General features: G+C 41.2%; 2 protein-coding genes across 2 annotated transcripts in view; one reads left to right on the top strand and one right to left on the bottom strand.

Moving 5' to 3' along the window:
* On the top strand, positions 1-5948 carry coq5 (coenzyme Q5, methyltransferase). The gene is made up of 7 exons (XM_003454183.4): positions 1-219; positions 1508-1657; positions 1747-1971; positions 3727-3833; positions 3994-4082; positions 5036-5147; positions 5575-5948. Exons 1-7 carry the CDS (start codon positions 39-41, stop codon positions 5674-5676), a joined length of 966 nt encoding a protein of 321 aa, XP_003454231.1. The 5' UTR covers positions 1-38; the 3' UTR covers positions 5677-5948.
* A 158-nt stretch (positions 5949-6106) lies between these two features.
* The window catches only part of znrf3 (zinc and ring finger 3), a 67102-nt gene continuing 57665 nt past the window's right edge, over positions 6107-15543 (bottom strand). Inside the window, 6 exon segments of the mRNA XM_003454145.5 lie at positions 6107-8810; positions 8813-9667; positions 9780-9882; positions 12373-12540; positions 13878-13988; positions 14920-15051. Coding sequence (XP_003454193.2) covers positions 7924-8810; positions 8813-9667; positions 9780-9882; positions 12373-12540; positions 13878-13988; positions 14920-15051 — 2256 coding nt within the window. The 3' untranslated portion in view covers positions 6107-7923.

Below are 15543 nucleotides of genomic sequence, written 5' to 3'. Positions count from 1 at the left end.
ACGAATGACGACATCCCGTGACATAACTGTCAGGCAACATGGCGGCGTCCGTGAGGTTGCTTGTCCGTCAAGCGATCCGACTTTCTCATAGAAACATCACCGTTACAGCCGCCGGTGTTTCTGCTCGGCCGCCCTGTCGATGTTTCAGCGAATCAGCTGAAGAAAGAAGTACGCATTTTGGTTTTGAGACCGTGCCGGAAGCAGAGAAGGCGAAAAGAGGTGAGTGACTGTGGAACCAGTCTTCATATAAAAATCTCTCCATTTAAAAGTTCGTTGCCTCTCTAGACACGTACAGACTTTTGAAGCACGCGATATGAGGTCATTTTAGAGTCGTGAGGAACTGCTAGATAATTCGGCTAACCATTTATGTATGAGGCAACATTCAGTAAACTTCTAAGCGTTTAAAGTGCGAGGCCGTCAACTTTATTTATGATTATTTTCATAGTGACACCTTTAATATTATCAGGTAGCTCAAAGGGCTCATCCTGTCACACCAGCCCATATAAATTTCCTCCTTCATAACATCCATGAAGCTTCCCTGTGGCCTTCCTCTTGTCCTCCTGCCTGGGTGCTCCATATTTAACATGAAACCATCTCAACCCTACCTCTATAACTCTCCAAAATTCCAAAAAGTCTCCATATCATTTGACCTGGGCTGACTTAGCAGAGCAATTTTATCACAGTCAACTGGAACTAAACTAAAACTAGATGTGAAAACAAACTAAGCTAAAATAAAAATGTAGAGGTAATGTCCTTAGTTTAAGTGTCTGTTAGTTTGGTAACTTAGCCTGCCAGTCATTGAAAGACATGTTTATTGAGATGTCTACAATATTATAACACACTATGAGTTAGTCTTGAGTTTTTATTGTAATATCTGCACTAATTTTCCTAAATCTTGCCTCCAATACATGCCTTCAATAAAATAATAATTAAAAAGACTCAAACTAACACTTAACAACTAAATTAAAACTAAACGTGTATTAAAAAAATAAAATAAAAACTAGACCCGAAACAAGAAAATCCACTCTGAAAAATAACTAAAACCTAAACTAAATTTAAAAACTAAAAGTTCAAATGAAGAAAAAAAAAATCTAATTAGAAAATACGAAACTAACTATAATAACTCCTCTAGCAGTCAGTAACTCCTCACTCCACACTCAGCTTGACATATTAATAAGGGTAAATATAAAAAAATACACAAAATGAACTTGAAATGAAGAAGGAGGAACTCACTCACATTGAGCTGCAGCATTAAAACGAATAACTGTGATACACATACACACTAACGCTCTGCTTTATAAACTTTTTGGAGATATTTTTTTCTTTCATTTGCACAGATTACTGATATTTCATATATGGAAGATGACTAATTGCATTGTAGCACTAAACCACTGTATCATGTCATATTTGATATCCGGGGTAGCTATGATAATATTATAGGTTACTCCATAAATCCTACCCCTATTCTATACCTCTTTCTTATTGTTTTTTTCTTTTTCTTTTTCAGTATATAAAGTGTTTGAGAATGTGGCACAGAAGTATGACATAATGAATGATGCCATGAGTTTGGGGATTCATCGACTGTGGAAGGACATGCTGCTGCACGCGATGCATCCGCAGCCTGGTGCTCGGCTCCTGGACGTGGCGGGTGGAACAGGTAAAACCGTTTTTTGCGTGCCTCTGCAAAACATCAAACTGAAACATCTAGTGGCAATACACATCTATATTCCCTGTGACGATCTTCAGGTGACATTTCTTTCCGTTTCCTGGAGTACGTTCGTTCTCAGCGGGAGCGGCAACAGAGGCGGGCGGTACGCTTCGGCCAGACATTGTCATGGCAGGACATTTCCAACAGCTACTCCACGATAGAGACGGACGGGCCCCGGGAGTCAACGGCTGTGGTCTGTGACATCAACAAAGAGATGCTCAAAGTGGGAAAGGAGAAGGCTGAGAGCTTGGGCATCATTGCTGGTAATCTTCTAAATGCAAAACTGCTTCAAGTGTCTTCAAGCTGGACACTCGGTCCCTGTGATTCTGTGCATGTACAGATCTCATCAGTAATAGGAGCCTTATGCTGTGTCACGTAGCACAAACACATTATCCAGAAGCCCCAGATCCATTATAACTGAGAAATCAAAAGCTTTTCATTGATGAAAGCTGGCTTTGGTTAGTTCTCCTTCTGTCAGACACATTCAGAATCAAAAGGTTTATGTGGAAAATACTGTTTTTTAATATAAGATGTGCAAAAGTGTCACTAATACGTCTATAACATATTGTCACCAGTCTGGAAATAACATTTGAAATGCCTACAGACTGTGAGATTTCAGAAATGGCTCTTGTGGAAATGAGTATTTTTTTTCTGCACAGTTTCCAATAGTCATACCTTCTGATTCATTGGGTCTGATGCATAGCAGCAGTTCCTCAAATATTCATTCAAATGTGGTCCTGATAATAGCTAAAGTAGTAGATCACGTATACAGATCAAGTTTTTGCTACCACAGCTCAATTAGATTTTCTCCTTTCTTGAAATCAGAAACGTCTGTTTGGGTTTGTTCTTCTCCACAGTGGTGCCAGTATCGAGTTGATCGGTGTGGTAGTTAAACAAAAGTTTTGTTGTGAATCTGTGGTGCCCAGTATAGGACAGATTCTATGTATTTCTACCAAAAAAAGATGTTTACCACTGCTGTGGCTCAAACATGAACCTGGAGTTGTTAGTGGCTTTTGGGCTAAGTCACAATAAAAAAAAACACAAAAAAAATATCAGTGATTCAAAGATTCTCTTCATCATGATTTCCTTCCCACAGAAATTCCCCTACCTTCTCCTTGTAACTCCACATAATAATCGGTTCTCAAACCTGTCAAAATATCGTCTGGTTCTCAAAAGAAACCCTGCAGAACTGGTAGAGCACCAGCAGTGACACTGCATTATGGGAAAAAGGAGTTGTTTGAGAACGCTATCCAATCATTATACGTGCTTAATTGCAAGTTCTGATGCAAGGCAGTGATTCCTGAGATATTTATCCCACCTGCGTCCTCTCTGGAGCCGTAACAGGTAAAAACCCTTGTACAGACCAAACTTCTGCATCATACTGCATTATATTGGTTGGTTTGGAGACGTGGGATATAGCATGCTCATTGTTAATTTCTACACGGTCAGAAAAATATCGCTGCCAGAACGTTGTTACAAAAGTCAACTCGCTTTTTGGAGCGTTTCTTTCACGTTGGTCGTCTTTCTTGTGGGACAGCCACAATTGCAGTGTATACCTGGCTTACGTCAGGGGAAAAAAGTTCTTTGATTGTGAAATCTTGACAACAATGTCAACCTGACACCAGAGCAGAGGAGACTATCATGCACGTAAATGTGTTTAAAGAAAAAACCTGCGTTCACTGATATCAGATGTAGTCATCCAGCTTAGTGGTGGAAACACTGCAACTTGACTGTAAACACTTGTAGATCAAATAAAACAAAATGTAAATTAAATTTGTGGCACTATTCAGCTTGAAACATTCTGCAAGTCATGGCGGTGGGAACGGCACACAGGATACAGGAGATGCAAACAGTTTAATTATAAGTGTGGGAGATTTCTGTTCAGCCATGCATGACCTGAACAGATACACTGTAATTATGGCAGAGCTATTGGCATAAACTGTCACGAGGAATTGCAAACTGCCAATAACCCACAGAATTCATGCTTGTGTGCGTTTTCCTTTGTCACTTTGTGTCAGGTCTATCATGGGTGGTTGGAGACGCAGAGGAACTGCCCTTTGATGATGACCAGTTTGATATATACACCATCGCCTTCGGCATTCGAAACGTTACTCATATAGATCAGGTAAGTTACTTTTAAAGGTCTCTTTATTTTCTGTTTCCAGTCAAACTTTATTCTTTACTAATTTATTCTCAGTTTAAATAAGAGATGAATCCAGCAGCTATGTTTTTAGAATAACATTTTTTGTGTCCTTTGACATTAAATTAATAACTGACTGTTTCAGGCACTGCAGGAGGCTCTGCGGGTCCTGAAACCTGGCGGCAGGTTTATGTGCTTAGAGTTCAGCAAAGTGACAAATCCCCTGTTGGCGAGGTGAGGAGGAGATGGTGGCTTAGAGTGCGTATGTAATATAAATCCATACTGTAAAAAAATAGTCTTCTTGAAATGTTCATTTTCTCTATAAGAGAAGCTTTGTGGTTTTATAAGTTTATATAATGTGATCAATATTGCTTTCTGACAAGTCAGTTGACTTTTTCTGAAACTGCAGATGTAACAGACTAAATGAGCTCCTGCTGCCCCCTTCTGGTTCTCTTTAATATAGTATACATGCACTTAAGTAGAAATGGAGTGTTTGGATATTTAAAAAGAAGTCAAGAATCATCAGCTGATCATTGATCAGTTTGACTTGCAGACTGTTGACTTAAAGTGCAACAGATTTCAGCACAAGGTTGAATGAGGCACTAGAACTGTGATTGCATATGTGATTTAGAGGTTTTAGTTTATTGAAAAGTGAATAACATTTAATTCACAAATGAACTCTGGAAAATAATATAAATCAAGAGTAAAGGACAAAGTTCATTAAACATCTATGAAATGAATCTGGTCAAGTAACAGCAAGTAGCAGACGGGTTTGTTAATCACCCCTGCTCATACACCTGAGTAGCTTTCATTACCCAGGCCACTTATGCATGGACTCTACTCAAACCAAGTCCTTGCACTACTTCCAATGATAGATACCCTGACTGCCATTAGGTATCAGGATTGAATGACTGGACCAGTGTCAGACCTCACACTGGTGCAGTGGTTCCTGGCTTTCCCCCTGGTGACGAAAAAGCTCAGTCTCATGTGGTGAGAGTATCGAGGCAGTTCCTGGAGGAAATGATACTATTGAGTGGCCCCATGCTTACCTGACGTGATTTGGTCCATCCAATTCGGCCAGGCTGCACCTCAGACTGTCCAGGAGCTCAGTGAAATGTGTAATTATGGGAGTTATTTGAGACTAACACTGGGTTCTAGTTCTGAGAGATTTCTGTTTCCCTTTTCAGGCTTTATGATGCGTACAGTTTCCAGATGATCCCAGTGTTGGGAGAGGTTATTGCTGGAGACTGGAAGTCCTATCAGTACTTAGTAGAGAGCATCCGCAAGTTCCCCAGCCAGGTAAGGCAGTTTTGTTCTGTATCTTACAATGACAACATTGCTGCTCTTACTGATTACAGTTCTCAATTTCAAGTTCCCTTCTTAGATCTTTCATTCACATATTTTTTTTCTGAAAGAGAGAGATTTGATTCATGATAAATGGCGCGAATTTGTTTATCTGATTACTCAGTTGTACTAGCAATTTTTGCCACAATGTTTCTAAAACCTTTTATTCTAACAGAAAATTAACAGCATTTTAATGAGGTTACAGTGTCTTTAGTACACATCAACTGATCGAATCTATATGCACAGTGACAGTATTAAACATCCACTCTGAAAAAACAACTCTTGAAGCTTGTTATGTATTCACACTGTACTGCTGTGTGCAGGTCTGTCACTTTGTGGATTCAGTGTTAGTCATTGACCCCCTGTTCTTCTTCCTCTGCAGGAGGAGTTCAAATCCATGATTGAAGATGCAGGTTTCTATTGTGTGCAATACTACAATTTCACAGGTGGAGTGGTGGCTCTTCACTCTGGTTTCAAGCTGTGAGATGCACTCCGAATGCCTTCTGTAAAATATCGAATAAGTAAAAAGTCTGGCACAGAGTTTTCAGACTTGGAGTTTCTAGCTTGAGGCTTCAGAGCGCCTTCCCTCTGCTCATTGCAGAATGACCAAAGGTCAGAGGACATTTATTAAATCCACAGGAATTATTACGAAAACTGCTGTTAATAGATCTCATTGTATGTGTACTTGTACAAATGGCAAGATGACTTTTTTTTTGGTAATGTGTTTTTGTGACGAATAAAACCTACAAAAGCTAATCGTAGTATCTGAATGGATTATTACCAAAGCTGCAAAAGGCATATTAATTACTCCTAATAATGAAGCCCTTAGAATTCAAACCACTGACTTTTTGCACAAAATACGAACACATTAATATAGAGTGCAAATGATGAAAAGCAGGACACCACAACATTAGTTACTTGAATAAAACTGTATATTTTACATATCTTTATACACTTTAATTACAAAACTGTATGGTACTAAAGTTTTAAAATCAGTTTTTTGGTCAGAGAAGATTTAATCGTCTTTTGTGCAATTACCATGTATATACAAGTCTCATGTTAGTGATTTTCCTCAAAATAAAAAGCAACCAAATAACTCAAACGTTCATACACTCTGAACATAAGACATGGCTTAAAGATAAATATATTAGTAAATAAATATTCAGAGAACATATTTCCATTTATGAAATGTGTTTGCTATACAGGTACAGAAATATACACAGATTGATTTCTAGCCTTTTTTTAAACATTTGTAATGGTAATGACAGAAAATAATTATATTCTTAAAAAATATTAATTTTTGTACACATTTTTTAATCTTAAGTGCTAGAAACAATAAAAAAAAACAAAACAAAAAAACTTAAATAGTGACTCAAGTACCCCAAAATGTTATATTTGCAGTAGGTACATATCTCTATGCAAAAGGCAAGATTAGATTCTCACTTGATTACAGCACTGGGTTAACTTATAAATAGGGTTATTTCAGGTTTTCCTCTGTGTAGAGAATGTGTATATTTCATAGAAACAGTATAAAAACAGTCTGCAGGACAAACAGAAAGGCATGAATGACAAGCAATGATATCGCAAGTATGTATTATGCACAGCACGATTCAAACGGATACACTGCGGTACTTATAACTGCATCATTCAAAAAGAAAAGTCACAGTACAAATAAGGAACCCTTTTAAAAGATGAGTCTTTCCAGCTACTTTCCTTTGGCCTTTTGATACATGCTAGAACCTTTAAAGATATTTAATAGAGCATGTTTCATTGTGGAAATCGGGTAAGTGACAAAAAAATACACTTTTAAGGGCTTCCAAACATTAAGTAGAGTGCTACACTCTACGTTTGAATCTATTGACCCCGAGACACTCGCTCTGGCCTGAAGTTTAACGAAAACCTGTGCAGTGTCTAGATATTGCTACAAATAGCTTCCCAGCCCAGCGTAAGGCTTGCCACGTTGCTCTGGCATCTCTCATACAGGTAGGCCACAACTGGACAGAAATGCAATGCATAAAACAAATTCTGTATATTGACCAGTGTCAGCCTTGCATTCACATTTCTATGCAATTTTCTGTAGTTATATATAGCTTTTTTTCTCCATGGAGAAATGAGTGGGTCACAGATACCTAGAAAGACCCACTTCCCTGCTTGAAAACAGTTTAAAATAAAACAACAATCATGTCTTTCTGTTTTGGTATTGGTAGCTAAGTCCATAAAATCTACTTGACTTGGTGGATGAAGCTTTAAAGGCAGTGGTCATGTGCACAAATATGCAAAATGTATATGTAGATGCAGATAGTGAACTTATGTAGAAAAAAATATCAGATTTCTAGAGCTGGCACCAAAAAAAAAAAACCCAAAACAAAACTGAGTTGAGATTTAAAAAAAAAACAAAAACTGGGCCCAGATTGCAAACCCTTCATGGCAGCAGGAAGTCTTCAAATAGATGCCAATACCAACCCAATTGAATTTTCAGTTAACAACCTCCATCCATGTGTGTAGTATCATTTGTGGCCACAGGAATGAACTTAATACATTGTGTGTATATATATATATATATATATATATATATATTTAGAAATGACAGGCCATTTCAGTAGAAATCCACACGATCTACGATGATAACATTCAGTGCTCAGAGAGCAAGGTTAGAACAAGGCAACTGAGGGTTTCAATGATTGACTGACACGGTACCACATACATTGTCCCATTATTTCTGGACTCAAGTTCATATGCCCAAACCTCCCTCATATGTTGAAGTACTGCTTCCCAGTGCAGTGGGGCTTGCAGAGAGCTGAGGGTGAAACAAAGCCCTGGTCTCCTCCTCTTGAGGGTATGGGTGACCTCTAAACTGTCCTGAGGTGAAGTACCTGTCCGTGGGCTCACGCTGCTCCCCTGTCCGCAACTCCATCTCCACTGTGACACTGACTGGTAATAAACTGCTCTGGGTCTCTGCCCCTGTGCCCGATTCACAATCTGTGTCCTCAGGAATAATGGGTATTCTCTGGTTGAGTTCGCAGCAGCCCTGTCCTGAGCAGGCCTCTGAGTCTGCATGTGCATACTGCACATTAACAGCGTAGTCCTCAGTATAACGCCCTGCTGTGGCCCTGTGGACCTTCATCTCTTTGTAGAAGCAGCAAGGCAGCCCTTCATAGCTCACCTGCTCAGAGGAAGGGCACAATTGCTCAGAGGCAAAGTAGTTCTTGGAGGTTGACCCCTGGAAGTCCATTTCCCTGTGACAGCGTTCGGAGGCAAGATGCCCTGCTTGGTCCAAGTCCTGCCCTTTGCACTCAACATTGGGCGGAAGCACCTCAAAACAGCAGCTACAGGCTGCGGCCCCGAGCTCCCCCGACTCCTCTTGTGCCCCTTGTCCCCTGTCACCTCCGGCAGCCTCTGAAGCCCCGGCTGAGGTAGTACTATTGTTGCTGTTCTCCCTGGGTTCCAGTGATGAGCGACTGCTATAGTTGGGCTCCAAACTGCAGTTGGAGAGATGGTCCCCTGTGTTATATCCCGAAGCTCCAGCTGGGAGCTGGAGGCAGTCATGTCCCAAGGGTGCAGGGGAAGATGAGTCCTCAGCTGAAACTGTGTTGCAAGCCGTAGCTCCCGCTTCCCCCCGGAGCCCCGACACGGGCTCTTGCTCCGGTAAACGTAAGGATCGTAGTCGCTGCTCAGTGAGCTGCGGAAAGTAGAGCAGCTACCGTAGACCCCCTGGTTGCTGACTTCAGTACAGTCCAACATGGAGTCACTGGAGGAACAATGGCACTGGCCAGAGCTGCTGCTGCTGCTATCACTGCCAGGACAGTCAGCGAGGTAGCCGCTGCACACTGAGCGGTGCCCGTGATAGCAGCTAAGGCCAGAAGTGCTGCCGTTATCAGCTATCCTTGAAGAAGAGGCAGGTGCCATGTGTACCACCGTGGGGTACAACAGCCCTTGCTGAAAAGCCCTGCTGTGGTGGCTCTTGTGGACCCCTCCTCCACCAAGCTGCCCTGGCACAGCAGATCCTTGGCCACCATCAGGAGGTTGAGGGAAAGTCAGCCCCTGAAAGTAGTAGTGCTGGTACATGGTTTCATACTGAGAAAAACAGGCTGCCCGGGAGAAGTTGCGATTATGGATTTTAGGTCTTTTAAAAGTAACATGATGAGGCTGTGAAGGGTAAGCAGGGGGTCCACGGTGCTCTAATCCGCAGTGGTGAGGGTTGATTGAATGCTCCAGGAGAGTGGGGTGGTAGCTCCGGAGAAAGGCAGACGTCGATTGGGGTGGGTACAGACCTTGGGGATCTGGGTGCTGGTCCACAGTGAGCACAGTGATGGGGTTGCCATGCGGGTCCATGCTGGTTCTAGTGGGGTAAGCTGTCACCTGACCAGCACGGTGCACCCTTCCCGGGTAATGAACTGGGAGGACCACTCGTTGCCTGCCATGGACTGGGTTGCCGGGGTCCATGCATGCCGGTCCTGGATTTCCCTTCTTTTGCTCTGTGATGACAAATAAAACAACATTAAGAACCTGAAAAATAACTCAAAACATTTAGAAACATTTCTAAAAGGGACCCTCAGCAAAATAGCCAGAGGTTGAACATCAACTCACCGATTATGTTGTGTCTGCAGTGGGGACAGGTGTGATGTTGGAGCAGCCAGGGGTCGACACATTTCTTATGAAATCTGTGGGCACAAGGGATAACCCGCAGCTCCTGCAGGAGAAAAAAAAAGATTCAACCGTTAATCTTCATGCACTGTCAAAGCACAAACAGCAGCAAATACAGCAATGAAATATATCAAACACATGCTCTTATTTTTAATTACACTGACATACTTTTTTTTTTAAAATCTCATAATACTGTCCGACAAATAATTCATTCTGGAAATTAAAAAACAAAACATTCAATATATCTCCTTTATGTCAGTGGTTAAAAAAAATCAAATGATTAATGTAAAAAATAAATAAATTAAATTAAAAAACTCAAACACCCAAACAAGTCATTTAGTTTTTTGTTTTTTTTTTAAAACCCAGCTAAGACATTTTCAACATTTTCAAGCCACTTAATTTCTTACCAATAAGTCATTCATATGCATATTGCATTAAAGGAGTCCCAATATCTTGATGCATGCTCATGTTCGTAGTACTTTACACAGAGAAATGTTTTCAGTCTCCACCAAAGAAAGAAAGTCACATGGATCAGTGACAAAACGTTTCTCCGACAGAAAACACACAGAAAACATCCTGATGAGCAGAATCAACTTTCAGGGCTTTCAAGCTCCATATGTCCATGCTTGGTTACTAAAAGAGTGACTGCAGTTCAAAGGAATCCTCATTTTATCTTATACTCGGCTTTGATGCAGGAAACAAGCCATTTAGTTCCATTTACCCACCCTTTAAGCCAGCTTTCCTCTGATTCCTTTAATACAGCTATCATCTAATTGGCTGCCCCTTGCAAACAAAAGATTTGAATGGCAGGCGGGTGGGGCTGTTGTATTCATAGCTCTGTCCCTAAGATGACCATATTAGCGATAAACCCATCCTCTCTGTCATTATACAGAGCCTAGAGACAACTTGCACATACTCTGATAACGTTATTTAAAAATTCCCATGTATCCAACAGGTCTCCTTTAAAAACTTCTTTTATATGTACAATTTCATAGTTGTAGTTGTATTATGTATGCAGAAAAGTTTAAGAAAGGGTGAATTAATGTGAACTTAAGAGAAGTGTCCAGAAGGTGGCAGCAAAGCTACACTGAACTGTTATTGGTTGATTGTGAGTCTAATTGACTTTTTAACACCAACTTGACATCATGGGACAAACACAATACTTAACTAGACTCACACCATAGTAAAATGCAACTTTAATGCTCAATGAAGCCAAGTTTTCAAACAAAGCAGGCTTTTACTCATACACCCTTAAAAATGATAATTTTCCATTCAAAGAATTCCAAAGCGTTAAACCAGGAGCACTGGTTTTCCAGCGACAACTCTTTCACTGCCACAAATACTTTACTGTGTGGCTTAATATGACTCATCTTTAGGCTCTTTTCCACCAAAGCTTTTGTTGCTTGGTTCACTGCTCAAAAACAGCTTTGATGCCATTCAGTCTTTTATATCGCCACTTCCTCTGTGCAATCCTGGCGCCACGCTTTGTTCTGTTTTCTTCTCCTCCTTACCGAAGACACACATAACCACAAACTCGCGCGCACACACACACACACCACTACGTCCCCTCTGGGCACTGGGGTTTGTCCCCCCCATCGTCCTTGAACGAGGATGAGCAATGCTCTTACCGTAAATCTACAAAGATTAGGATACATAATTTGACAATGACTCCTTCAAGGATTAAAGAAGGCCACAATGCGAAAACAGGAAGCCTAATCACAATCCAGTGCACTCTGGGTACCCTTATCTCTCCAGGTGCTCTGAAAGACTGAGCTAAACATCTAAAAAGGTAGCGGAAAGTGTGTCACTAAAGATCGCAGGACTGCGGTCCCCGAGCACATCAGGGGGACTTCCATTCCATTGTCCATAAAAACTGCATTATGTTTCATGTCAACAGAATATGCAATGAAAAGAAAACAAGCGAGGCGGGTGGATGACCACTTTAGCACGACCAGAGTTAAGCATTCTGACTCCCATATGGTTCACTTATGCCTGCGTGAACCTTGAAACGTTTAAAAGCATCCATCTAAATGCAGATGTTTTACGTTAGTCCTGCGTTTGTGTTGAACTTTTCAGTGTTACGCAAAGCGTCACTCAAACTGTTAGTCTGGACTGCATTATTATGCATTTTGCTTTAATAGTTTAAAATATTCTCATAAAAAAAAATCTGATTAAAAGAAACAAAACGTGTCGGCAGTTATTAAATAAAAGTGCTTTGCTGTGTTACGAGCAGACAACATTCAGCACATAGTCATTCCTAATCCAGCTTTGCCTTATTTTCTTCCCTTTCATCCATGGTCATCTTTTTATTTGTGCAGATTTATAACATTTTGCTCGGTTTTATTACCAATTTCTCCATTTTAAAAGACATTAAACTGCCTGAACGGTGCTATACGCAAACAAAGTTTGATTGATTGATAATATGGTCTGTCACGAAGGCAGCCAAAAAAAAACCTATGTGAAGCTTCAGAGAAGTGAAATATCTCCTTCATTCCTTCCAGATTTCAGGGTACCCCGGGTAAAAAACTCTTCTTACCTCACCATCGATGTACTTCTCCAGACAAATGGCGCAGTCAGAGGTGGAGCTGCTGCTCAGCGAATCAGAGGCTCCGCAGCTGCTCTCGCGCTGTCCCTTGCCTTTGGCCTTGAACTTTCTTGTCTCCATCTTTTCTAGAGCCTGGATGGCCATTCTGTTCATCGAGCTCTGTGGAGGGGAGGAGGGTGTGGCAAAGTGTCAGAGGGGGATAGCAGCACATTTGAGACCAACATCTGACTTTTGCGTGACCTTTCGAAGCAAAGTTGACATAAAAGCTGAGATGAGCGATTTCAAAAGAAATTCCAGTAAAGTGTCTACACATTACTGTTGGCAAGTGTGCGTTTTGGGGGGCTGACATCATGATTTAAGACTTCTCCCTCTGACACAGTGCATCATTTTGCAATGTTTCACTGATGCACGAGCAGCTCTTTCTGGTTTTAATTCCCTGTCCTCGTTTCATCTTTTAATTTGCTTTGCGTCGCCTTAAAATTGTTACTTATTAGGAAATGTTGACTGATAAGTCGGCACGTACAGAACTGCCTACTAGGATTAAACTAAATGATTCGTGTGTAGCAGACATTGTGATTTATAGTACTTAGTGCCTAAACTGATGGTGCATCACTTGTTTACAAGACACAGTTATTTATGCTCAGGCTTAACTAAATCACGTCTCCACAGGGTATTATCCCAGGTCACAACCCACACCCTGATTAGCAAGAGAGCAATGAATTTGGGATGAAAGGAATTCCCATCACAGGGTTAACAAACAGAAAACACGAGGACTAAAGTTCAGGATTTTCCGTCTGTTAATTAACGAGTCGCATGAGGACAATCCCTTGAGGAATCCTTCATTAAAACTAAGAAAGTAACGTAATGGATTTACGGTTACTGTTTAAGCAATATTTACACCACAAGCAGTTCATTAATTCTTCACATTTTGAGAAGGAAATGGTTGTTACGTGTGATAAATCCGCCCCCGGTGCAAGGCGAGTTCACTTAATTAACCACCAAAGAAGTCACGACCACGTCATCTGCTGCTGCGACACACACCCCCTTACACAGCCACACATACACACGCACATAAAAAAAAAAAAGTGTGCACAGCCTGCGAACGCAGACACAAATGTCTGCTGGCAGGGTTACACCTGTCTCAACGAATGCCGCTACAGGTTTTATGTGCTGTCATGACATCTCTGTACGCTTGGCTCCTGCAGCCAGCCTCGCATCAGCATTAATTGAATGCTAATCCTGATTCATGCACCCGACGTAAGCCTCCACCGAGAGCTTTTTGTCGGCACAGAAGAGGAATCAATCAGCGGCAGAGCTACTGTCGCCTGACGCAACGCCTCCAACTCCCACTAAAGTCGTGCTGACTGGAAAAACAAGGCACGGCGTTGTGTATCTGGGTGTGTTTTCAGCACGAGGCGGGCACACGTTTGGTTGTGACACAGTCAGACTGGCATATTATGAAACAGATTCTCAAGTTATTTGAGCTCCTCACTAACCTGGCTTCTTCTCTGCTTCAGTTTGATCTTGATGAGCAAAATGAGGCAAACCAACGACACCACCACGAAGAAGGCCAGAAAGATGCCCATGTCAAAATACTCTGTGGGCTGCTGTGGAAAAAGGAAAGCAACAGAAACACATGTGGCTCATTAAAAGGGTTATTTCATCGTATAAAGACTTGCATTTAAAAGAAAGAAAATTCCATTTACTGGCATTTCGACATGTTTGATTATAGTTTTGTTACTTGCTCAGCAGACCAGAACATGCACAGCTGTGACTCATTCACCACTCGTTATGCAAATAATATAAAATGTGACCTTCATGCATAATTCAGTGGCGCGTTAAAGAACAGATACACGGATGATTATACATGCTGGCCAGTTCACTTTGACATGTGCATCACTGTCTTCTCACTGTGTCAGTAATTTGCACAGGTTAGAGCTACAACTACACAGTTGAGACCATTCTGCAGACTAGAGCTTGAGCAACAAGTCAGTAGCAATAATAAGAAGTTGTTTTTTTTACTACACTGCTACTGCAATTCTAGTGTAATAAAAAATATTTGGAAATTTAATAATAATAACATCAGCATCTCTACCTTAAACTACAGAAACTCACTGAGTAAGCACAGGTTGTTTTATTCTTTGGTCCCTGAAAAGTCTCTCTCATCACCAATCCTTTCTCTTGAGGTTTCATTATGTCAAGTTATTTGACCTCAAAGTGTGCAGGTCTCTTATCAAATATTCCAAGCAAACAAACAGCTCTTTGAACGGCTGATATTAATCTCTCAAAGTGCTGCGAAAAAGTCTTTGGCCTCGGGGCAGCAAAGAGCAGAGAAGAAAGGAAAGGGGTCAGATTTCACAGCTGGAATTTTCGTTTGTCTTCACATCCAAAGCTTCTCTGCGCTGTTTTGCCGCGTGGGCCTCACAAACATGTTCACCTCATCCCCAAGTTCCTCACATGTGCCTAAGATTTGTCCCACACACATGCACTCCATCTACACTGAGCAATTCGGAGGTTTTTTTGTGAGTAAGCACTTACCCTCGGTGGTCTGTGTTGTATCCGAGCACGGGCCACTTTCTGCTTGTTGACGATGTTCATCAGTTTGACGGCGTCGTTGCCCTTCACGTAAACCACCGGCCGCTTCAAGGGATCCTCAGCAACCTGGTTGAGCTGAAGAGGAAACAGAGAAAGAAGACACGTGAGACACAGGCCTCTTGTTAACTAATTTAGACTGGTTTTGAAATTTTGGCACAAAAGCTGTCATGTTCAAAAGAGACCTGTTATGCACGGCCAAGGTTTTAAATAATGCGGTCCGTCTATGTGTAACTCCACATTTACAGTTTTTTTTGTGACCCTGTATAAGCACCGATGCCCCAGCCACCTTCTTCTTGCAACGTGCAGCCAATCAGAAGAAAGCTGGTTAAAGGGAGGGGTAAAGTAACTAATATAGCTTTTTTCCATTAATATATGAACTGAGAGGGTGGCACCAAAGCACTATGTCACACACAATGACAACTTCAATGTCCGACCCCGTGTGCACCAGAAGACAATGAGAAAAACTCACATTAGCTGAACGTTACTGTTTAAGGCTTTCTTATATCTAGGTTATTTTTAGATGATCAAAAAAATCATCTTTCTTTTTATCCATAAATCATGGACGTA

This window comes from Oreochromis niloticus, linkage group LG12 (assembly GCF_001858045.2).
Source record: "Oreochromis niloticus isolate F11D_XX linkage group LG12, O_niloticus_UMD_NMBU, whole genome shotgun sequence".
Taxonomy (NCBI): Eukaryota; Metazoa; Chordata; class Actinopteri; order Cichliformes; family Cichlidae; genus Oreochromis; species Oreochromis niloticus.
This window is presented reverse-complemented; position numbering and strand designations above follow the sequence as displayed.